Below are 22,910 nucleotides of genomic sequence, written 5' to 3' on the forward strand. Positions count from 1 at the left end.
ACCATTAAGCGCCTCCCTCGGTGCTGGTGAGCTGTCGTGGCGCCTCGGAACTGGTGGGCGAGGATTTTGCAGCCCTTTGGGTGGCAAGTCACTTGATCAAATATTCCCCTCTGCTGCAGAGGGCAGATGTACCCAATAAAATTGGCAGCCTGTAGAGATTGAGTGTCTACGTATTGATTTCTTTCAGTTATTTAACCTGTCACTCAAAGTCTTCAGTTGACTATTGCTCAGCTCCGTTAAAGAGTAAATCATATTGCTTAAAAAAGTATTTTCAAGGTGATGTTAACTTCTGTTAAGAGCCCCTTTAGGCACTAGTACTAACTTGAGTTTCTGCTAACTAAAGCTTCAGGATCTGTATCACTTGCTGTCTAATGGGTAGTGCTGAGCAGATTCGCTTTCCAGCCCCAACTGTAGGAATATTTCCATGTGAATGACCCCACTAACCATGACTAACAGCCGGCCTGTTGCTCTTCTGCATCACTGCATGCTTGAAGCTGACAAAGTGTATTTGAAATTCAAGGCTTGGCTTAAACAGCAAAGTCTCCAGGCCTGAAGCATTGAAGCCAATGGCCCTTTCTTAGTGGTATTACTAGGCATTTCACTCCATTGATAATATTTGCTCTTAAGAGTTAAAAAACAATGATGAGTGATCTTAATCTAATGACTTTTGAGGAAAGATTCGTACAAGTAGTGTTACACAGTCGCCTGGCTGTCTGTGTCTGCGAAGCTTTTTAGCATTCTGCTCGTGCACATCACTGCCCTGCTGCGTGCATGAGAGTTGTGTGTTCAGATTGTTGTTTGGTTCATTCCCAAGCAGTCTTTTCTTCCTTCTCATCCATCTTGAATGGGACAGGTGCGCCGCTGTATGTACTCACTGCCTGCGTGGGATGTTGACAAATACTATGGGGCAATGATAAGAGTATAATTCTCATGTGATACATTGAGAGATTGCTAAAGAGATGTTGTGTGGGAGGGGAGAAATGAAGGATGAGCTCTCCTTTTTCTTTTTTCAATGAGTAAGTCAGCGAAATGAGCTCTCGCTGTGCTGTGAACTTCTGGCTGCGTGATTCTTTGTGCTGTGTTCTGTGGTCTGCTGAATAGTGTCTCTTGGTTTCAGGGGAAGTGTTGCAGACTCTCAGTGCATCGCGTATTTAATTCTGATCTTTCTCTAGGTGCTGGTAAAACAGCTTCACCAGACAAATGGGGCATGCCCTAATAGCAACAAGCTATACCTGTTGCCTCTGACCATTGGATAGGTTCCTGTTTTAGGAGAAGGTGGCTTCAGGGCTTGGAGGTTTACTAGAAGTATGGGTGCGATATTCTAGCAAAACTGTAGACGAACGCAAGCACAATCAAAAAATGTTGTTTGCTTGTTAATCCTCTTTTGGAAAAGGAGGTTGTACCCCATGTCTGTGGCAGGCTGCAGGCGGTTGGTCCAGTCTGTTCTTTGGAAGTGTGCTAGAAAGGGATTGCTTGGTCGGGTCTGGCAAATGCTGCAGCTTGAAGGCTGGTTCCCGTTCTCTTCTCCTGCCCCTAAGCCCTCTGCAGTTAGAACCGCAGGGAAAATCTCACATGTCAGCACTTCTGGAGCCTGTCCCCTGCTTTAGCTTTCTCTGCCAGGCTCTCAGATACTGCATTATCTGTTCCTGTTGTGTGCTTTTCCTTACCCAGTTCTCTTATCTTGTGACCACCGCAGTTATTTCTGGGAAATCTACACAAAAAACAGAATCATGCCTTTTCTTGTTGAGTAGCTTCTCATCTTGCAGAAGTAGCTGTTGCCTGTGAAGTTGTGAATGAGTGTGATACAACTGAGCTGCCTGTCCAGTGCAGCAGAGTGTGAGCATGTTGTGGGGCGGCTGAAAAGCTAACATTTTTGGCTAATGTCTTTTGCAATCATTGCAAGTGGCTTTAGAAATCTAGGTTCTCTGCAGGATCTGTTTAGGTCTGATGTGTCAGGTGAAAAAGGTAAATTGGAGTTGACAAAAGTGGGGAGCCTGTTCTTGTGCTGTTGTTCTTAGCAAAGGTAAACTGTATTGCAGTACAGGTTCCTTTTACAGCTGTTTGGCTCCTTTCTAAAAAGGGTGCAATCCATGAAGATGGATTTTCTCCCATGCTGAGCAGTGCTGCATCTGGACTAGTTGTAATAGCAGTAAAAAAAAAATCGAATTGTCTATTTTAGTGGAGAAAGATTGGTCAAGACATAAATTAATTAATGTCTTCAGTGAGAGACCTGATAAGTAGCAGTATGAGTTGCCTAAAGGTCTTACGCTGAGTCTAGTAAAGAGCTGTGAAATAGCTACACTGATAGGTTTTTGTTTTTCTAACTTCTTTGAAAGAAGTTTCTTTGAAACTTTCTTTGAAATTCTGCTATTTTCAAAAACAATTGTAATATGAGAACTAGCTGGTGGTTGTGTGTTATTGTATTTATATTGCACTAATGAGCACCTTTAAGTTAAATGTGGAAAGATACATGTTTGAGTATCTGACTCTCCTTCAATTCAAGGTGAAAGGAGTCAAGTATTTGAGTTTGAATAGTTGGTTTCCCCAGTCAGTGAATGGGCATCTAGGCTCTCCCATGTGAACATGGATTCTGTTCTCTAGGTGGTAGTAGTTAAAATGAGCCACAACTAATTCTGAGGAAGTATTTGGGCTAATAAGTATATATTATAATGTCTTTAATGTCTTTTTTTTTGTCGTTGTCTCAGAAAGCATTATGTGGAAAAAGGTGAAAACTTTAAGAGGAAAAAGTAAATGCTTAGTGGTTATGCTTGTAGCAAAGATGTTTCTCACTTGTGTTAAGCAGTTTCAATACCTAAATCACACCTAGAACCTAGAAAACCAAGAAGCAGGAAAATATGGGAGTTATGTTATTTAGCTTCTATGTTTGGAGGAGAAATTTTAATGTTCCTCACAGTGGTGTTACTGGGTGCTGGACGGAGAAGAACAGCTTGAATATTAAAGGTTTTGTACAAAAGAAATAATCACCTCTTTTGTGCTGGGATTCAGAGTAAATAAAGGTGAAAAGTGGCATAATATTATGTAATAATTTATAGTAGCATAAGACACTTGCAAAAATAGTTTTCTTGTATCTTTATTAGAGATGAGTACAGAAGCAGAACAGCGGCTTCTCCATGATGCTAGAAATGGAAACTCTGAAGAAGTTAAACAGCTTTTGCATACCATGGACAAAGGAGAAATAATCTTTAACATCAACTGTAAAGGTTAGTAGCCCTCCTCACATGTCTGTAACCTCAGTGTCGAAGCCACAGTTAGTGAAACGGTAACTGATAGGACAACCTTGCTTTCTTTGAAGTGCTTTATAGGCTTGCAGAAACCACTTATGCAACTGCTTTTATCGTGTGACTTTTAAGGCCCCACTATGTGGGGAAGAGATCATAAAAACATATGTGTAGGTAAATGTAATGTACAGAATTCAGAGGAGTTCACTGAAGCTAGAAATGTCAGCAAGGTGAAGAAGCAGTATCTCTTTCAGCCAACAGCTAGGCTGATGCCAACATTCTGGGGGTTATAATATTAAACAAAACAGACCAAAGCACAAGTGGATGCCTGAGGGATGTAAAGAGCCCCAGTCAAGGCTGCAGAGGAGATCAGATACCTTTTGTATGCTCTGCTAGATATGATTTTTCAAGTCATGGTTTGTTATCAATTCATTATCAACTGCTTACAAGGAGGATAGAGACAAATGTATGATTCTTTGTTTATTTTTTAATATATACAAGAAACTTTCACTTGGGAAGAGAAAGTAGAAATTGCTGGTCTAGGTCTTTGGCTAATTTCAAACTTTTGCATGTGCATATCTAGCATAGTTAAGAAGCATTAAAACTTCAAACTGGAGTTGGATTAGCGAGCTTGTTAGCAGAAGCAGACTGTCCTATTTTTTACTCATTGAATGGCTCTATATTTCGCTTTATTTGCACAAGTGTTTCCGTTTGCTTCAAGAAACTAGATGTATATCCTGCTTTTTCTACAGGCTGGTGTTTTCTTTTTATTCAACGTTCAGCTGTTAATTAGCACTGAGGAGACAGTCCTACAAAGTGCATATGTGGGATGTCCTTCCTCTCTTAGGCATGACAAAGGGAACACCTTGCCCAATAGGGCAGGGAAGGCTGTTATCCAAAGAAGTTCTATCCCTTTCCCAATTTCAGTTCTTAATCATCAGTTTACTCAGGCTTTTGTTCCATGACTCATCCTTGTCTGTGTTTTCACAATGGTTAAAGTGTTCACCTCATAAAATAAGCTGTGTGTAAAACCAAACTCTTGATGCTTCATCTTCAGGAAGCTATTTCATAATTTAAAAATGAACCAGATAGAGCTAGAATATTCCACCTTCACAAGCTTTTTGCAGACATCCACGGCATCATCTCTAGTGCATGTTGGAAGAAAAATCCTAAGATTTATAATACAGTGCACATAAGTAGATCACTGGAGTGCTTAAGGGTTTTCAGAGCTTCTCAGTTTTGTTCTTAGAATAATCTAAAGGCAAGAAAGCCTAGTGAAATGGCATAATCTGAGGTCTAGCAAATCAAGCAAATTGGTCTGAGGTTAGCATTCCCAATCAAAGTCAAGTGCTGGGATTGTGAAAGTCAGCAGTCGGGCAGAAAAGACTCATCTAATGAAGGAAAAGATAGGCAGGGCTTAGCTGCTACTCTTCCAGTTTAGCAGTGCATGGCTGCCAGGCAGCTAAGACGTGCATGCTAACAGAAGGTCCACGAAGCTAGAGGGACTGTGTCCGTGGTAGTTTGGATGAAACAAAGTAGTCTTGAATAGGAAATCGCTACTGGATAAAATTTCTGTTCTTTAACTCTGGTTCTTCTAAATGGGTTAGTCTGTTAGCAGGCAAAGAAGTGACTGGAATGTCCTCTGGAGGAACTGTTCTGGGTAGTATGAAACTTCCCGGTTAAATCTTTACTCTTATACACATGCTCTTCAGAGACACCTGACCATTTTGACCATTGCCAGCCAGCATCTGCAGTATAACTAACTCTGCCATTAAGCCCCCTTACTATGGACATTGCTTTGCTGGAAATCCTGATCGGTTAGATAATACTGGATAGTAATCACATAGCCACATGATAATTCACTACAATGAAAGTTGTAGACTGTAACATTTTGGAACCTTCAATCTTTATTCCCTTTCCTTTAGCCTCTTGTCTTTCTATGGTTATCTTGTAGATAATGATAGATGTCCCCAGAAAGACGAGATCCTTAGATAGCAGCTGCTCCTTCAGAACTTGCATCTGAACTGGCAGTATTGGAATAAAGTACTTTTGGAGCAGGTGGAAGATGGTATTGGAGGTAGTGTGAACTTCCCACTAAAAGCACCATGGGGGGCTTGAGTCTAAAAGATTGTTTTGCCTGAGTGTCCAAACATCTTGTAAAGTGTGCCTCCTTTTTGAAAGGGTGAACTGCACATTAGATTCACAGCCATGAACAGTGACTCCAACTGTTCCCAATATGAATTTCAGAAAGAGGAAACAAATCCAGGCTTGTCATACTTGTTCTGTTGTGGCTGACTTCTAAGTTAATCAACATTTGCAGATAAGCAAGATGTAGTTGATGAAAATCAAGCCAAATGGAATAAACTTCCATTTCCAGTTTCCTCAGATGACTGATCACAGAAGAGGAATCTGCATTGAAACAAGACCTGGGTTTCATCCAAAACAGTCATGTTATCAAAGGCTCTGTCTTCATTGTCTCATTCTACTTAAATACAATAACTTTGAATATCTAGGCCTAAGTGAGAAAACTAGCATGAGTGATCAATAGCAAGTGTACAATGCAAAAATATATAATTGAATGACTGCACAGCAGTCTGACAGACCACAACCCAAGAAATGATGCTCTAGTTCTTGTTCATTCTCTTAATTGAATGATTTGAGATTTATAGTCAAGTGGCATCAAAGCAAAGAATTTGGGGATGAAGGTGGATTGTTGTTTTTTCTTATTGTTTTAGTCTATTTTCTTGTCTTCTTGTCTATCTTGTCATTCTCCTCAATGCGCTAATATCCTGGTAGAAAATACAGGCTGTGGTAAAGTGCAGGCACTTGAGGAGAAGTAACATACACCTCGAGAGTTTGAAGTAACTGCTCAGCTGATAGCAGAGACATAAACATTTAGAGTAGGTACAGAGCAAAAACCTCTGGCACTTTATTGCATAAAAACTTCTGATCTTGGCACTTTTTTTCATAACTGAATTTCTTGGCAGCAGCACTATCTGGTCATCTCAGTAACTAATGCCTGTCTTGGGCTGACTGTGTGAGTTCTGTGCAACGCTGGCCCCTTTTGCATTTTTTGGAAGAATCTTTCATATATCATTCTGATGCTAGTGAACTAGAGGAGTGGTTTCAATCAGCCCAAGCTGCTTAGAAAATGTGTATCATAATCAGCAAGTAAAAGGAAAAGTGATATTTCTGATACATATTTTGGTGTCGAGCGATGTGATGCTCAATGGAAACTTGCATTGTTCAGGTCTTAGTGTTACTTGCTGGTCAAAGTGCAAGGATTTCAGCTTTGCCAGACTCATGTGGATGATCTCCGTTGGAATGCTATTCAGCATGGCTGCATGTGGCCCATGTGCCACGTGTCTTCTGTGGGGCTTGGGGGAACATCAGTTGCGTAGGGCAGGAACTGTGTGGGCCAGACCGGGCCGAGAGGAAGGTATCAAACGTGGGGTTGGAACGGGAGAAGGAACTGAAGAAAGAGAACCAAATAGCAAAGTAGATAGGCAGTAGTAGGCAGAAGTGTTAGGTGGAAACAATTGCAAGGAATGGGGAAGTATTTCAGCTGTGAACCCTATTCTTATGTTAATTTTTAAAATGAAAGTAGAAAGAGAATGATGAACTTGTAAGACCAGTAGTTCTCTTTTATGCTTGTACTAGTGACTTGTCTCCTCAGGCCAAACTCTTATGACATGCATGTTCTCAGATTCAGTGCTTGAGAGAAAACTCCATGTGACTGTAACCTCATATAGTTTAATGCCTCGTGTCGGCTTCGTGTCCATAGCATTCAGGTAGCATGCAGAATGCTGCAGGCTTGTGGCATAATAAGCACAGAGCTGGAATTGGCTTCCCTTGATGCAGTGGAGTGTTGCAACAAGTGGAAGCCCATGTTAACTGCCCCGTAGTTGTGATGTCCAGTGCTTTCAAATCCTGCTTTTAAAATAAATGATTGTAGGACAATTCTTGAATTTCAGTAATACAGCCACCCCTCCAGGGAACGCTTTCGCAGTTGTTATAGTATAATGGGTATTACCCTTCAGATTGCCACTTCTGTGCCTGCCTTCTGCCTACATTTGTCTTTGTCACAAAGTTTTTAAAGCTTTAACTTTCTTAGTAAGCTTTCTGTATCTAAAAAATGATCCCAAGCAGAAGGCCTCTCTCCCCGAGCATGCCAACTGTTTTATTCCAAATCTCCAATTTGGAATAAGATGATGCTTTATCATAGCTCTTCTTCATGTGCAAGAAATAAAACCAGGTAAGCCTGGCTTTTCACTTAAGAGAAAAGCATATATGTGCACTCTGTGTGTACTGTGCATTCTGTGTGTACTTTGCACACAGTGAGTGAAAGTAACTAAAGCTGGTTGCTAGTGTCAAATCAGAAGATATTACATGAAGACAAGTTTTAGTTGCTGTCAAACAGTATGGCTTTCTGCTTTCAGAAAGATTTTGTAGACTTGAGTGTGTGATGTGCTCAGACCATGGCTTGATCTAGTGATTCTGATTAAATGAATTGTAATAATGAATTGTAATAATGCTTTCTGGCCCAAAATACACCAAATCCTCTCTGTGTTACTGTGGAATGATCATGCATCCTGCCCTTCAAGCACCACTCTTGTTGTATTGTGTTACCAAGATTTAATTTACCTGATTCTGTTTTATATCTTCCAGGCAGAAGTAAATCTAATTTGGGCTGGACACCTCTTCACCTTGCATGCTACTTTGGACATGCTGTTGTGGTAGAAGATTTACTGAAGGTATCTCTCTACTTGCCTTTCTGTAAGGTAGAAGATTCTTACTCTAAAAGTACTTAGTATTTACTCAGGTTTTTGTATGATGGAAGAAAGGCTTGTTTGGAGAGAGAAACTCTTGCAGTTTATCTGTGTTACACACTGATAAGTAGGCTGGCTGTTAAAACTAGGGAGTGGAATAGCGGCAGTGTTGAGAAGGTCATTCCCAGGTGCAAGGACTAAAGACAGCAACACTGGAAGATGCTGAGGTGTTGCAGCAGTACGCTGCTGTTGCTTTGAGCACTGCATGCCTACCAGGGGTGAGCCGACTTTCTCCTGAAGCCTGTGTGTGTTTGTAACCATGAGGCTGTCCCAGTGAAAACCATTGCACATTATGTGGCTGTGCGTTTGTGAAAGCTTTGGTCTGTTTCATGGACGCTGGATATCTGCACAAAATCAGCCAGCAACAGGTAGTGGTAATGTGAACACTTCAAGGCTCTCATCTAGTTTACCGCAGTGCTGACAAAATGTTACAAACAGTTTCACTGCTTGTGTTATAGAAAAGGCTAAAGTGTTTCTGATGGAGAAAAAAAACCCTAAAATCCTGGTTAATGGTATGGTACAGTTGTAGAAACAAGATTTCTGGGCAAAGTAACTTGTTTACTTTTTTTTTTTTTTTTTTTCCTTCTCAGCCACAAACTTAAAGTTTGACTCATTGTTTCTTTATGACTTAGAAATGTTGAACTCTTAACCTCTGTGGTCAAAGCTGACCTGTTTGTGTCTTTGGAAACCTCTGCAGTACATTTTTAGTTATTTCTGGCTGAGATGTTTTTTTACCCCTAGTCCTCAGGGTAACCTCTTCCAGCCTTAACTGTGTCATTTGGGCACTATATTCTGGTCTTAAAGTTTTTATTCTAGATAGCAGGAACACTTTAAATAGCTCACATGCAAGAGTAGCTAATCTAAACCTGAAATCCATTTGAAATAAAGGCTACCAGATATAATTGTGACTCTAAAGCAGGAAACAAAGCTGAGATTTTGGGGGAAAATTCTTCTCTAGCCTACACACCTGTTCAGTAGATGATGCTGTTTGCAATTCAAGAGGGCTGCTTAGCCCAAAAGGTAAAACTTTGTCACCTATTGCATTTATCAGCCCATCTAGGGTTGAAAAAGAATATACAGTTTAAACACTCTTTCTTCATTTCTTGTAGGTCTATGAAGGCAGTTGGGCAGTCTTGTAGGGCAGTTAAAGAATAAAGGCTAATGATAAAGGAGGCCCCATGCGCCTCTGGGAGTTAGGCATGTAAAAGTATATGTGACTTCAGCCTAGGTCTTGTGCTCAAAGAGCAAGTAAGGTATGACCAGAAATAGAATTCTCAAATTATAAGAACCAGAGTTGGAGCCTGTCAGTTAGCAACAGCAGTGGTCTCATTAAGCTACGTGATCAAAGCACATATGTGATAAATATGTCCTGACCCCATTTTGACATTTTGAGAGGTTTGGTAAAGCAATGTGGTAGAAACACTTGCAGAAAGGTAAATTTTCTTGTTCTGCTGAAACAGTGCCTAAACAGTGTGCCACACATTCTTCCTTACGGGGAAAGGGAATAGCATGGGGAAAGCATGAAACAGGAGGATGAAAGAGTTGACAAAGATGCTAGAAGTAACAGAATAATTTTTTTTTTTTTTTAATGTTAAACTTGTGTTCGGTATAACTTTTCAGAAATGAAAGATGCTCCTGGAAAAAATAAAGGATGCTTATATCCCTTATCTATGGATTCCTTATCAGTTCTAGTCTGGTGTTATAGCATATCAGACTAGGAGTGTAACACAGGGATGCGCTGGTGTTACAGCTCTAGCCTGATGTGCTGTGAGGTTCCTCACCACAGTCTGTGCTCCTCTTCAGAGGGAGTAGCTTGTGCAGATGTGCTCGGAGGGACGTTCACGTGTCCTTTGCTCTTTAGGCTGGTGCAGATGTGAACGTACTGAACGACATGGGGGATACTCCGCTCCATCGTGCAGCTTTCACGGGGCGGAAGGTAATGTATGTTGGTTTTATTTTTTAAGCCTCTCTCATAGGTTTATTAAGGAAACTAGCATAAAATCTTTACAAAAAGTTGCTCTTACAGTGTCTTCCAGAAGATGACTTACTATCTGTTTTCATACAGTGCATTCAAAAGAATGAGGTGCATTGAACCTTTTGGTACAACTGGTACAGATATCTTCTTTTTGAGGACAGAAGACTGGTCCATTCTCTTTCTTGCTATACTTTGTCATATCTTTTTAAACTTTTTATTGGTGAGAATGTTGCTAACAGTGGGAGAAGGAAATCATAGTTGTTGTCTTCAACGGAAGTCCCATGTGCTACCTGTGCACTGACTGATCCTGCTTCTGTTCTGGCAGAAGATCCGCTCTTTGCCAAAGATAAAATGCTTAAGCATGGCAGGTGCTCATTACTGTGTGGAAACCAGTGTAAAGATCTACTGCTAAAGTACAGTGCATTAAATCTGCACTTGTGCTTGTATCTGTTTGACACAGTACAAAGAGATGAAATCTTTCCTCCTTATTAAGTGTATATCCCCTTAGAGAACAGCCGTAGAGTTTTAGTGGCTTCCGGAGGGGAAGTGAGGTGGGAAAAATAGGCCACACCAGCCTATTTAGTGCTGTGTGTGCACTTGGCCTTTCTGAAACGGTGACTGCTTTTATCACAAGATTACCCTTATCAAAAAAAGGAAATCTGTCAAATTCAGCATTCAGATCAGACAGAGATAGGCTTTTAGCACAGCCTGGGTTGCTCCAGCTATAACTCGTTTCCTGTTGGTTCCTGCAGCCTAACTAACATGAAAGAGAAGGCCAAGCCAGAGGCTCAGCTGAGTCCCTCAGTCTCTCCAAAACATCCCTTCCTGCTCTCATAACTCAGCTGTGGTGAGAAGCTGCTCTCCAGCTAGTGCTATAGGCTGTCAAGAGCTGGAAAGCCCAAGTATGGCTTTGCCATAGCTGAAATAGATTTAAACTTGTCAGCTTCTTGGCTTGTTTTCCAGGAGGTGGTGATGTTACTCTTGCAACGTAATGCTGATACTTCCATTGTTAACGGGAGCGGACAGACCGCGAAAGAAGTTACTCACGATAAAGAGATAAGGAACATGTTGGAAGGTAACTTTCATAGGTCATAGACTGTTGCGGAACATTTGTGCTTTCTGAAGCTATTCTTTCCTTGCAAGTTACTGAAACTCATTTCAATTTTCTCATTGAATTTGGTCATTATAAAAAAGGGCCATTTTTTCCTGCAATATTGGTAGTTTTTTCCACCATATATCTACAGTTTTCTTGGAGAAATAAATATTATAAATAACTACAGCGTTATTCAAATAAATATTTAAATCTTACTGGGGTGTCACATGCTACAGTACTGCGGTAAATGGCTGTCGAAGCCAAAAGAGGAAAAACTAGTGAAGAATAAGTGGTTTTATGTCAACAAGACCGTTAAAGAGCATAATCCTGAATATTCTATAAAGGTGACCCAATGCTGGATCAAATTTAGAACTTGCTGTTGCAGTCCTAGAGATTGTTTAAAATATATATGTGTATATATACATATGTGTATCTCTCACCTTACCTCCTGTGTCATATTGCAGATGGTAAAAGTGAGGGAGATGATACCCTAACTATTAAAATAGGACTGGCTGGTTTTAAGGTCAGAGAGTTCAAGAGTTCTGTTGCTTCCTGGTATTTCTAATAATTCACTGCCCCTAAATACTGTGGAAGTGTCATGTCCAATACAGAAACTATATGCAAAATTTTATCTATCTTCCAGTTCTCCCTACAAATGCACAGATCTGCCTTTTCTAGACACTGATCTGCTGAAAAGTTAGAGGAAAAACAGAATTTCTGTAAAAAAAAATATAGAAGAGAAAAGCTGAGAAGAGTGCAAGGAAGATGTGATGGGGTGGGAAGGAAAGCCTGTATTTTACCTGGTTTCCCTTTTTCTTAGAGGGTAGAGTTGGGGGTGGTGGCTTAAAATACATACTCAATAATTTTTGGATATTACTTGTTTAGAACATCAAATTTTGTCCCTAACACTTTTCTGGGGAAAAAACACTGTGCTTAGATGCTTAGATCAGTACACGATGCAGAGAAATGATGCTGGAAGCCTTTATTTCTCTAGGTTTATTTTGGTACATTTTCTTAAGTGCCATACATCAGATATAAATGCAACTTTATTGTTAAAATCTTTCTTCAAAAGCAGTGGAAAGGACACAAGAAAGAAAACTGGAGGAAGAGCTCTTGGGAGCAGCAAGAGAGGGAGAAACTTGGAAACTGACTGCCTTGGTGAGAATTCAAGTACTTGTGCTACCTTTATGTGCAACACTTAAAGCCAGAGAACTAATATCACAGCATGCTCTTAGAGCTTGCATTTCAGTGTGCTGTAAATTCAACATCAAACTAGAATGCTAGAATGCTTAAGGTTGGAAGGGACCTCCAGAGGTCATCTAGTCCAATGCCCCTGCACACGCAGGGTCACCCAGAGCACGTGGCACAGGACTGCATCCAAGCGGGTTTTGAAGATCTCCAGAGAAGGAGACTCCACAACCTCTCTGGGCAGCCTGTTCCAGCGTTCTGTCACCCTCACTGTTAAAAAATTTTTCCTTAAGTTCCTGTGGAACTTTTGGTGCTTCAGTTTGTGGCCATTACCTCTAGTTCTGTCGGTTGCCACCACTGAAAATAGACCAGCACCATCCTCTTCACTCCCTCCCTTGAGGTACTTATAGACACTGATTAGATCCCCTCTCAGCCTTCTCTTCTCCAGGGTGAACTGGCCCAGCTCCCTCAGCCTCTCCTCATAGGGCAGATGTTCCAGGCCCCTGATCATCCTTGTGGCCCTGCGCTGGACTCTCTCCAGCAGCTCCACATCCCTCTTATACTGTGGAGCCCAGAACTGGACACAATGCTCCAGATGTGGCCTCACCAGGGCTGAGTAGAGGGGCAGGATCACCTCCCTCGACCTGCTGGAGATGCTCTTCTTAATGCACCCCAGGATCCCCTTGGCCTTCTTGGCCACGAGGGCACACTGCTGCCTCATGGTCAACTTGTCGTCCACCATGACGCCCAGGTCCCTCTCTGCAGAGCTGCTCTCCAGAAGGTCAGTCCCCAGCCTGTACTGGTGTCTGGGGTTATTCCTCCCCAGGTGCAGAACCTTGCACTTGGCTTGTTGACTTTCATGAGGTTTTTCACTTTCCAGTTGTCCAGTCTGTCCAGGTCCCTCTGGATGGCAGCGCAGCCCTCTGGGGTATCAGCTACTCCTCCCAGTTTGGTATCATCAGCAAACTTACTGAGGGAGCACTCTGTGCCTTCATCCAGGCCATTGATGAATAAATTGAACAGGACTGGACCAAGGACTGATCCCTGGGGGACACCGCTAGCTACAGGCCTCCAACTACACTCGGCACCACTGATCACCACCCTCTGAGCTCTGCCGTCCAGCCAGTTCCTAATCCACCTCACTGTGCACTCATCTATCCCACACTTGCAGAGCTTGCCCAGGAGGGTGTTGTGAGGGACGGTGCCAAAAGCCTTGGTGAAGTCGAGATAGACAACATCCACCGCTCTCCCCTCATCTATCCAGCTGGTCATTCCATCATAGAAGGCTGTCAGATTAGTCCAGCAAGATTTCCCCTTGGTGAATCCATGCTGACTACTCCTGAGCACCTTCTTGTCCTCCATGTGCCTGGAGACAATGGCCAGTATGAGCCGTTCCATCACTTTTCCGGTGACGGAGGTGAGGCTCACTGACCTGTAGTCACCTGGGTCCTCCTTCTTGCCTTTTTTGAAGACTGGCGTGACATTGGCCTTCTTCCAGTCCTCCGGCACCTCCCCCGTTCTCCAGGATCTTTCAAAGATGATGGAGAGCGGCTTAGCTATGGCATCTGCCAGCTCCCGCAGCACTCTGGGGTGCATCCCATCAGGGCCCATGGGATTTGTGGGTAACTACTCTTCTATTGGTAAGATGCAGAAAGAAGTGTTTTCGTAGAGGCATTAAATATCGTTAAGTGTTTAAGCTTTCATCACAGAATGGACTATTTTGTTGCTAGTATCTATTGCAGCTGTGCAGCAGTCATTTTTACAGCCTAATTCCATACTGAACAAGGTTTACAGTCTCTCATATTAATTCAAACTAAATGATATCATGGTACAGTAAAGCTATAGGAGAAGCAGGGTCTGAATGCTATAACTGAAGATTTTGAGAACCCTTAGTTTCTTTGGAAGCAAGAGGACAGTGTAGGATTTCCCGCCCCCTTCTCGCCCCCAAGGTTAATAGCTTGAATATTACCTTTTAAGACACCAAAATAGTCTGAAGTCTTTTATTTGTTTCAAATGGAAAATTCTCAAGTGTGAGACTTGTATGTTTCTAATTTTGGCTTTCCCCACTTTGCTTTGAACCAGTGTTCCTGCTCTTCCATGAGGTTTGCATCTTTTAGGCTGAAGAGCACTCGTCTAGTGAATTTCTTGCATGGAAATGGTTCTTAAATCTTTACTCATCGTTGTTATTCTTATCTTTACTTTGAGCGAGAACCAGTACTGCACATTGTAGCTAAAATGTGGAAGAACCGTGTGTTAATGCATGTTCTAATTGTAGCTAATACACTAGTATCACTGTTTCAGAAGTGGTCTCCTGCCGAATCCGGTAATTCTTACCCACTGCTGACTAAGCCCAAGACTTACAAATTTGTCATTAAAGAACTTAGTGTTTTCTGTCATGTGACATGTAACCATGTATACACGTGTGTATCTTCCTGTAAGCTGTTTTCATCTGTAACTGATTTTTTTATGTTAGTATCATTGAGCTGTGTACATGTCAGCACAGCTCTCTGCTGACCTCTAAAACTGTAAAGTGCTTATACTTTCTGGTGACCTAGAGGCTGGATTTAAGCCAGTTAATAGTTCACTAAATTTATACATGTTTTTCTTGGGAATCTTTACATGATGATTTAGACCTCTGACCATTTAAAATTTTAAAGCTCCCGCTGACTCTTGAGCAAGTCAGAAGAACTTTTTCCACTTTAGAATAGTTCGATGGTATAGACCTCTCTGACCTTCCCACATTTGACCTGGTGCTTCTTGTGAACAGCCCTCTATCTTGAGAGTTTTTTACACTTGCCTGCCTAAAAAATGTTAAAGATTTTTTGCTCCTGGTGTAATATTTTTAATTTGAAGCTACTATGCCCATGAAACATCTGTAGTTACTTCATTCTACTTTATCGTGAGACCTAATACACCAGAATTTGTTCTCTACTGCCTTGCTTTTGGAGCAGAGTTTCACTTACTTGAGATACCTCTCCTTTATTTTGATATTTTTCCCCAATAAGACAATTTCCCAATAATTGTTTTTAACACAATTTTGAGGAAGAGAAGACTTAATGGGGTAGTTTCTCTAAACCTTCTCACTGAACTTCAAGCTTCCCACTTCCCACTTCTCTGCATACGCTTCCACCTTCAAGCTGCTGCTCTGATGTGTTTTCTTAAAGTAAATACCGGTGGTTCTTCCCTCTTGTCAGGATTCTTATCTTTACTGATTCTTAATACATTTAGCTACCAAAAACTAGACAATTGGTAGCTGAATCTTAACATGGATTCTTTATTCTGTAGAAAAAGCTGTCAACTGGGCTCTTCTTCTGAGGCTTGGAAAGCTTTCTGTAACACCTACTGAAACTGCTGGAGAGCTTTCCAGCTCAGTGAAATTCTCTATGCAAGGTGTAAACTGCTAAACGGACAAGGAGGTGGCTTAAAATGTGCTGAGGGAAGGGATTTGGGAAAAGCAGAGATAAGAAGATTGTAGAACAGCTAGTCTGAAAGAACTGAGAACACTCAGAGAATAAAGTATTTAAGATCCTAACGTTAATGAAATGATGCTTCTACAAACTGTCTCTGTGACTTTTATTCTCTTCCCAGCTGAACTGTAAACAACAGCTGTAGCAGCTTATTCTTTAGGGTGAACTGTTTTGAAGCACATTTAGGGTGGTTAGTGTTGATGCTGACTCAAATTGCTGCCCTGGGAGTCCTGTTATTTTCAGTAATTCCTCTAGTATAGCATATAGCTCATGCGGAAGATTAAAATTTTTCCTCTCGGCTTCATAGCTGCTGCAATGTTGAAAGTTTCCATAATAGACATCTAACAATATAGATGACTGAACTGGGGTATGTTCTCTGACACTGAGTGACTTAACAATATAAATATTTCTTAGAGGAGACCCTGCGTGTGCAGGGCGGTTGGACTAGATGACCTCTAGAGGTCCCTTCCAACCTTAAGCATTCTATGATTCTATGTGCAGTAGAGATGGGAAGGATATAGGAAGTTCTCTCCTGTAGCTGAACTTGATTGTTGTGATTCTTGTTCTTAACATAACACTCGCTACCTGCCCTCTTCATTGTCAGGTCTACACTGAAGTGCTCTTTGGGTTTAGGAGCAGTTAACAGCCAAAAGAAGGAACGTGGCATCTAGGGGGGAAACAAAAGCATTTTGTTTGTTTTTTGTTTTTCAGTTAAACAAGCCCAAACCTCCTGATATCAACTGTACAGATCAGATGGGAAATACACCATTACATTGTGCTGCATACCGTGCCCATAAGCAGTGTGCCTTAAAGCTCCTGAAAAATGGAGCAGATCCCAAAATAAGAAACAAAAATGGTGAGTATCAAATGAAAGTCCACAAAGTACTAAGAAAAGGCAGAAATTTAAAGCCTATGTAAGCTATGCTACTTGCCACTTAATATTTAGGGAAAATCTTGTGGTGCTTTACAAATCCTGTATTGCTTTTAAAGGAAGCAATGCCTAAATTGCAAGATAATTGAGAAAACTAAAAGCTTGTGTGATAAGTATTTTGCTGCAACTCCTAACTTGGCATTCCTGGAAAATTCACCTGCCCTTTCCCTTAACCACAGGAGCTACTTGATTTTTGTTTTATTGATAATAAACATTGTATATTGGCAGGGAAAACAAACAAACACAAAAAGTAGTAAGACTGAAGGCCTGGCACAGACAAGTTACTCTGTAGAAGAAGGATTAGAATGCAAGCAAATCCAGGTGAACTTTACACAAATGTTATGCAGGCTGTGTACTTATTATTAAGGCATCTGTCTTGATACCTTGTGAATGTTCTCAATTTTTTTACATAGCTGAAGTACTAAAAATTCTTAAGAACGAAAGCTCCTCACGTGTCTGGTAGAACTGAAAGGCAGTTCAGTGCACTGAAGATCCTTTTTTCATATTCCACCTGAGTTTGTTTCTCATCCCCAATAAGTTCAGCTGCTTGTAGGACCAAGCTTTAGTGGGTATGTGCAGTGTCAGAGGGATTATTTTAAAAGTTAAGTGCCTCTAGGTTTTATTTGCATCAAATTCTCATGCCTTGTCTTGGTTACTAAACAGATCAAACAGCACTTGATCTAGCCCAAGGTGCAGAAATGAAACAATTACTGGGAGGTAAAACTGGAAAGGTAGGCACTCCTCTACCCATTTAAAACACTGTTTTCCAAGACTGACTAGTTGGAGCTATTCCTATAAAAGCTTTAATTTCTGTGCAGGTTATCAACAAACCCCTGAGGAGATATGAAGGTCTCCTGTGGAAGGTACGTTTTGCTTCATTTTCTACTTAAAAAAAAAAAAAAAAAAAAAAAAAAAAAGCTTACAGTATCTCCTAGTAAGTTATTTTATGTACTTAAGTTACAGTTGATAGATGATGGAGCTTTTCAGTAACATATTTGATAGGTGGCTTTTACTCTGAAATACAGGATAAGTTATAGATTGGCTGGCCAATGTGAAGCAGTAGCTAGATTCAGGCCACTCTCATCTTAAAAGCCTCAGTCCCTAAAAGACCTGGGGGTGGGACGAAGGTAATTTTTGTGGTGTATTTTCACTGTGGTAAAGTTTTTCACCTTATCTGTATAATAGGCAGAATGTTCTTTCCTCTCCTGCATAGATGTTCTGAATTTTTAATAACTTATATGACTAACCCGAATAACTTTTTTTGCTAAAAGTTAACCTTCTGTCAGATTTTTAAAAACTTACAGGTAAGATGCAAGTTAAGTGTTTATTTTTCTCTGATCTTGAAGCAGTTTTTTTTTCCTTGTAATAAGGAGGAAATTTTCTCCTTATTATACATGAACATCTAATTTTGGTGTTCCTCTATAGAACCTTTGAAGATTGAATGGATTTTCTTCAGTGTAAATTTGCCTGCGTATACACACACAGTTGTAAAATAAGGAACCATTTTCTAAATGAGACCTAGGTATTAATGCTTGTGAAAGATAAAGTGTTGCAGTTAGCATTCTTAACTTTGTTGTTTCTCATTTTGTTTTATAAAGTGGAATTGTGCTATGATCAACAATTTAATATTCAAAAATGCAGTATTTTAATATCTCATTTCCTACTGAATAGCAAGATCCACAAAAGCATGTCTTTAAGTACTTTAGTATTTGCAGGTTGTTGTGATCACCAAGATAATATGCAACACCTAAAATGTTGTAAGGACAGCCATTTTAATGTAAGAGTCTTCAAGCTATCACTCTTGCTGCAAATAGCAACTTTTCAGCTGTTAACCTTCTCCCTTTTAGAGTTCACGGTTCTTTGGTTGGAAACTGTACTGGGTAGTACTAGAACATGGAGTCCTTTCCTGGTATCGGAGGCAGTAAGTTCTCTGTTTAAATTTCTGGTAAATGAGTTAAGTAATTAGTTTCAACCATATTATTCATTTTCTTTTTTTTTTTTTTTTTTTTTTTTTTAAGAGCTGACGCAGTAAATAATGATCATCGTCAGGGATGCAAGCATCTAACACAAGCGATCTGCACGGTAGGAAGCGAGATGAATTGCTGGTTTTGCATGTGATGATGTTCTGTACATAGACAATGACTAGGCTGGTAAGCATGCCTTTATTAAAAAGTGCTTTTGCTGTGATGAGAAACGCTTTGTCATCCTTATAAAGGAAAGTAATTCAATATCCTTAGTGACTGTTTAGCTCTTTCATCTCTCCTCAAATTCTTGAGGATAAGGCTTCCACACATCTTCATACAGCCACTTCAGCTGTGTGGAATAGGTGTGTGAACTGTGAAATGCAGAGTGACAAAGCTCCGCTTCCTCCTGTAACTTTCACTGGCTACTTGTCAGCCAAGTTTTAACTTAAGTTTATCTCAGTTAGAGAACTGAAATTTTGAAAGTGACTTCTGAAAAACCTTCTTGCAATGAAATTGAGTCATGTTTGTGGATTCCCTTTCAGAAGGGATGGATGGAAGTTAAAACAAGCCAGCTGTGACAATCCACTCCAGGCAAAAGAAGAATTAGGCCTTCCCATCACATAAGTGTATAGGAAGTGGAGAGGAGTGTAAAGCAGAGAGAGATAGAAGTGTTCAAGGAAAATGAATTTCTGTACATAAGAACATTTCTGTACTTTCCTGTTTAGCTAGAACACACATAGTGTGTATTGGCACCACAAGTTCTCTCTTAAGTTGCAGTTATATATCCTGTTGCTATATAAAAAGTGATTCTTATCTTCCAATGCCTACAATTCCTTATCTAGGTTGTCTTGCACTGTAGTTGAAACTTTGAATACAGTGTTGCTGTGCAAATATTTCCTGATCTAAAGAACCTCAGTATTTTCATTCATGAAGTAGAAAAGTGCAAGGCAACACACTTTGCAAAGCTGTTCTAATAAAGCTCCCTTATTTGTAAACTGTATTTGCTTTGTATCAAAAGTGAAGCAAAAACTTCAGAATTAACAATAATTCTCTGCTTTACTTAACAACAGTTTTGTCTTTTTTCTTTTTTTTTCCAGATTCACTAAACTCATTTTTATCATTTGTCACCATTACTCTAGGTAAAATCTACGGACAGTTGCTTCTTTTCTGTCAGATGTTTTGATGACACTGTTCATCGATTCAAGATCCCGAAAAATAACACCCCTCCTCAAACTAGAGAGGTAATAATGACTTTCTTTAAAGGCTGTAAGATGTAATAACTTTTATTAATAATAATTGTTATGTTATCTTTAGATTTTTTTTAATTAAGTATGTGTGTTCAGTATCTTGAACATCAGGACCGGGTGACATAGCTGCATGTATTGAATATTCTAACGTGGCTATAGACTACATAGCCTGTCATTCTCTTCAAATTTTGTGCCTTGTATTCCACCTCTGTTCCTGTATTATGCTCCCTAGTCTAACTTCCTTTCTGTTTTCTATTTTTTTTGATTGCAACTTTCCTCTGTTGTATTTTCTTTTGTAATTTGTTATCCCAAACATAAAAAAGGTCTTAATGATATGTTCTACCAAGCTCTAAAATGAGTTAATACATGCTATTCAAAAAAAATGTGGATCTGAAACAAGAGAATGACTTTTTCTAAAGGACTTTTTTTTTGTGGTGCAGTTATTACTGTGTACTTCTGTTGGTACAGAAACTAGAGATGATGTACAGGTAGAGGCAGCAGGAAGCTAAGAATCCACCTCCTCACTTTAGGTTTTGTGCACAGCACATCATGCATAAGAAGGCAGACTTTGCCACAGAAACCTTGCTGTCTGAACCAGAAAGCAAAAAATGCAACATAAAATCCCTACAGTGTTTCTTTGAGTGACATTAACTACATACCTTGGGATAGGCTTAAAGAAGTGTGTGGTATTTGTGCTTAAAGTCTAATCAAGCAAGTCCTAGTTAGCACTCTGATCATGGTCCATCTCATCTTGAATATCATACGTTGCAACTTTTAGCACTCCACTTTCTCCTAGCTTTAAGGTGTCTCATGTAACTACTGAGTATCTTATTCATGTCAGTAGAACACTTTAATTCATTTTCTTTCATATCTATTTGGTGGGACTATGGAAATATATTTTAAGTCTGCCTCTTCTGTTCAGGGTTGGCTGGATGCAATAGAAGACCACTCTGCTTATAGCACCCATTACTGCACACAGGAGCAGCTCAGTAGTGACGATGAGGAAGATGATACAGTATCTGTTACAGACCTTCAAGAAACTCTGAAAGTATGTACTGAGTACTTGGCTCTTGCATCTAGGCAGTTGCAGATTAGTCCTGGTTTGTGTTGGAATAGTTCAGAATACTATTGGACCAAAGTAATGATTATTTCTTTCCACAGGCAGATAAATGCTGTTTGTATTTGCAGTGCTTCCTGTCATATATTCCTATTTGGATTGTAGATATAAAATGGCATGTTTACCAGGAGTTGATTTTTTTTTTTCCACTTTCAGCGCTTCTGCGAGTTAGAAAACCGTTTGAGACTCTTGGCCACGAGAGGGAGCCACCAGTACTTAATTTTTTATTCTCTAGCCTTGGTGTGACCAAATGTAACCTTCAGCTATATGTACTTCAGTAAAACAGACAATAAAGCAGCTTCAGCTGTTTCCCCCAAGTCACATCAGGTCCTCTGTACAGTGATTCTCCAGACTTGCAGTGGGGGATTACTTTAGTATCCACCTTGTGGTTCTTGCCTTTTGCGATACTTCACCTTGAAGAGAAAGGTTTTAGAAGTGTGTACATAAGCAGAATTTCTGACACTGCAACACGCAAATCACCAAGTCACTTGTGCCATTCCTTGTGGTATAAAAGGAAGAACTCAAAATAGTTCACAGCAGAAGGGATATGGGAGGATACCCAGTGCTGGCAATTCAGTTCTGAGCCAGCCCACTGAAGAAGGAGCTGCCAAGAAGTGTGGGCCTTAGGAAAACTCAGCAATTATTTGCTTCAGCAGTTCCTACCAGGCATCTTCTGCAGCTGGGTTCTGGATCATTCAGCAGGTTGTATCAGAGCAGTCCTGCTGTTTGTTGTGGGATTTGTCTTCAGCGTACTGGGGTGTGTGGGTACTGCCCCTCAGAAGCCAGAGCTTGACCCCCAAATCAGCATGGGGCTCCATAGTCTTGTTTTCAAGAAAAACTTGAGTTATAAAACTGAATTGCACAATCTGTCATAATAAAGTTTGGAAGTAATATTTAAGGACTGTTTTTGAAATAAAATTGTTTTCTTTAGGGGGGAAAAAAAAAACACATTTTGATGCGTCATGAAGTAGAACAGGTGCATAGTTCAGATGCCAGCTTCTTTCTTCAGTTTTCTCAGTCCCCAATTCGCCCAGGACTGAAGGGGAGTAAAAGGGATGGAAGTGTCAGTAACCTAAACTGAAACTTTAAAGAAACAGGAGAGTTTGGACAGTCCGCTGCTGTGTGGGAAAACTGTAATAAAGTACTAAAATACTAGTGCGTACTTCAGTACTGTAGTTGAGTTAACTGTCAAAACAACCTCATTTTTTTGGATGAGATGCTCCTGTAGTGTGTGTGATTTTTGTATGTTATATTTTAGCAATCTTACGAGAGTTCTGATAAGGGTAACTCGCCTATCTTTGATGCCTTAAAGTTATGTAACTTCAGGATGTTGGAAGGCAAATTGAATTGTTATAAATGTAGTGTGTGTTTTATAAATATATAATGAGATTATTTATATACTTAATTATTTCAGAAGTGCCTTTTTCTCTACTCACACTCTTCCAGAAAGCACAAGCATGCCAACAAAGACTCAACAAAGAGATTTCAGACTTCCTTACAATGGTTAAATCTTTGGATGCTACAAAAGGTAAAACCGCTTAGTTTTATAAAAACTGCCATCGGTTACCAAGCAACTCATTTTCCTTTTTAAGGAGCATGTACCTTAACTTTTCTGAATTTAGATTAAGAGGTTGCACACAGGGGTCTGCTTTCCTTATTGAAGCAGTTTCAAATTAAATGATTATAAGAACTAAGATTTCAGAGTCAAGAAACAACTAGGGATTACTTCAAAAAAAAAATGGAGCTGTAAATAGGGTGAACTCTCTCTTAAATATAGCTTTACAAGATCTTAGCCTTTTATCGAGGCTTAGGACTTTTATCAAGGCTTTTGAAAATCTGTAATTGGTTTGTTTTTTTGCA

General features: G+C 40.1%; 1 protein-coding gene across 1 annotated transcript in view; it reads left to right on the forward strand.

Moving 5' to 3' along the window:
• Window positions 1-3,078: 3,078 nt before the first annotated feature.
• The window catches only part of OSBPL1A (oxysterol binding protein like 1A), a 65,973-nt gene continuing 46,141 nt past the window's right edge, over window positions 3,079-22,910 (forward strand). Inside the window, exons 1-13 of the mRNA XM_010217780.2 lie at window positions 3,079-3,221; window positions 7,908-7,993; window positions 9,930-10,004; window positions 11,007-11,118; window positions 12,209-12,294; window positions 16,503-16,647; window positions 17,386-17,453; window positions 17,541-17,585; window positions 18,570-18,643; window positions 18,741-18,804; window positions 19,826-19,927; window positions 20,856-20,981; window positions 22,497-22,578. Of these exons, the coding sequence (XP_010216082.1) occupies window positions 3,101-3,221; window positions 7,908-7,993; window positions 9,930-10,004; window positions 11,007-11,118; window positions 12,209-12,294; window positions 16,503-16,647; window positions 17,386-17,453; window positions 17,541-17,585; window positions 18,570-18,643; window positions 18,741-18,804; window positions 19,826-19,927; window positions 20,856-20,981; window positions 22,497-22,578 (1,186 nt within the window). The 5' untranslated portion in view covers window positions 3,079-3,100. The remainder of the gene's footprint in view (window positions 3,222-7,907; window positions 7,994-9,929; window positions 10,005-11,006; window positions 11,119-12,208; window positions 12,295-16,502; window positions 16,648-17,385; window positions 17,454-17,540; window positions 17,586-18,569; window positions 18,644-18,740; window positions 18,805-19,825; window positions 19,928-20,855; window positions 20,982-22,496; window positions 22,579-22,910) is intronic.

The sequence above is a fragment of the Tinamus guttatus genome, unplaced genomic scaffold (assembly GCF_059628265.1).
Source record: "Tinamus guttatus ecotype Peru unplaced genomic scaffold, ASM5962826v1 Tinamus_guttatus_pri_ptg000249l, whole genome shotgun sequence".
NCBI lineage: Eukaryota > Metazoa > Chordata > Aves > Tinamiformes > Tinamidae > Tinamus > Tinamus guttatus.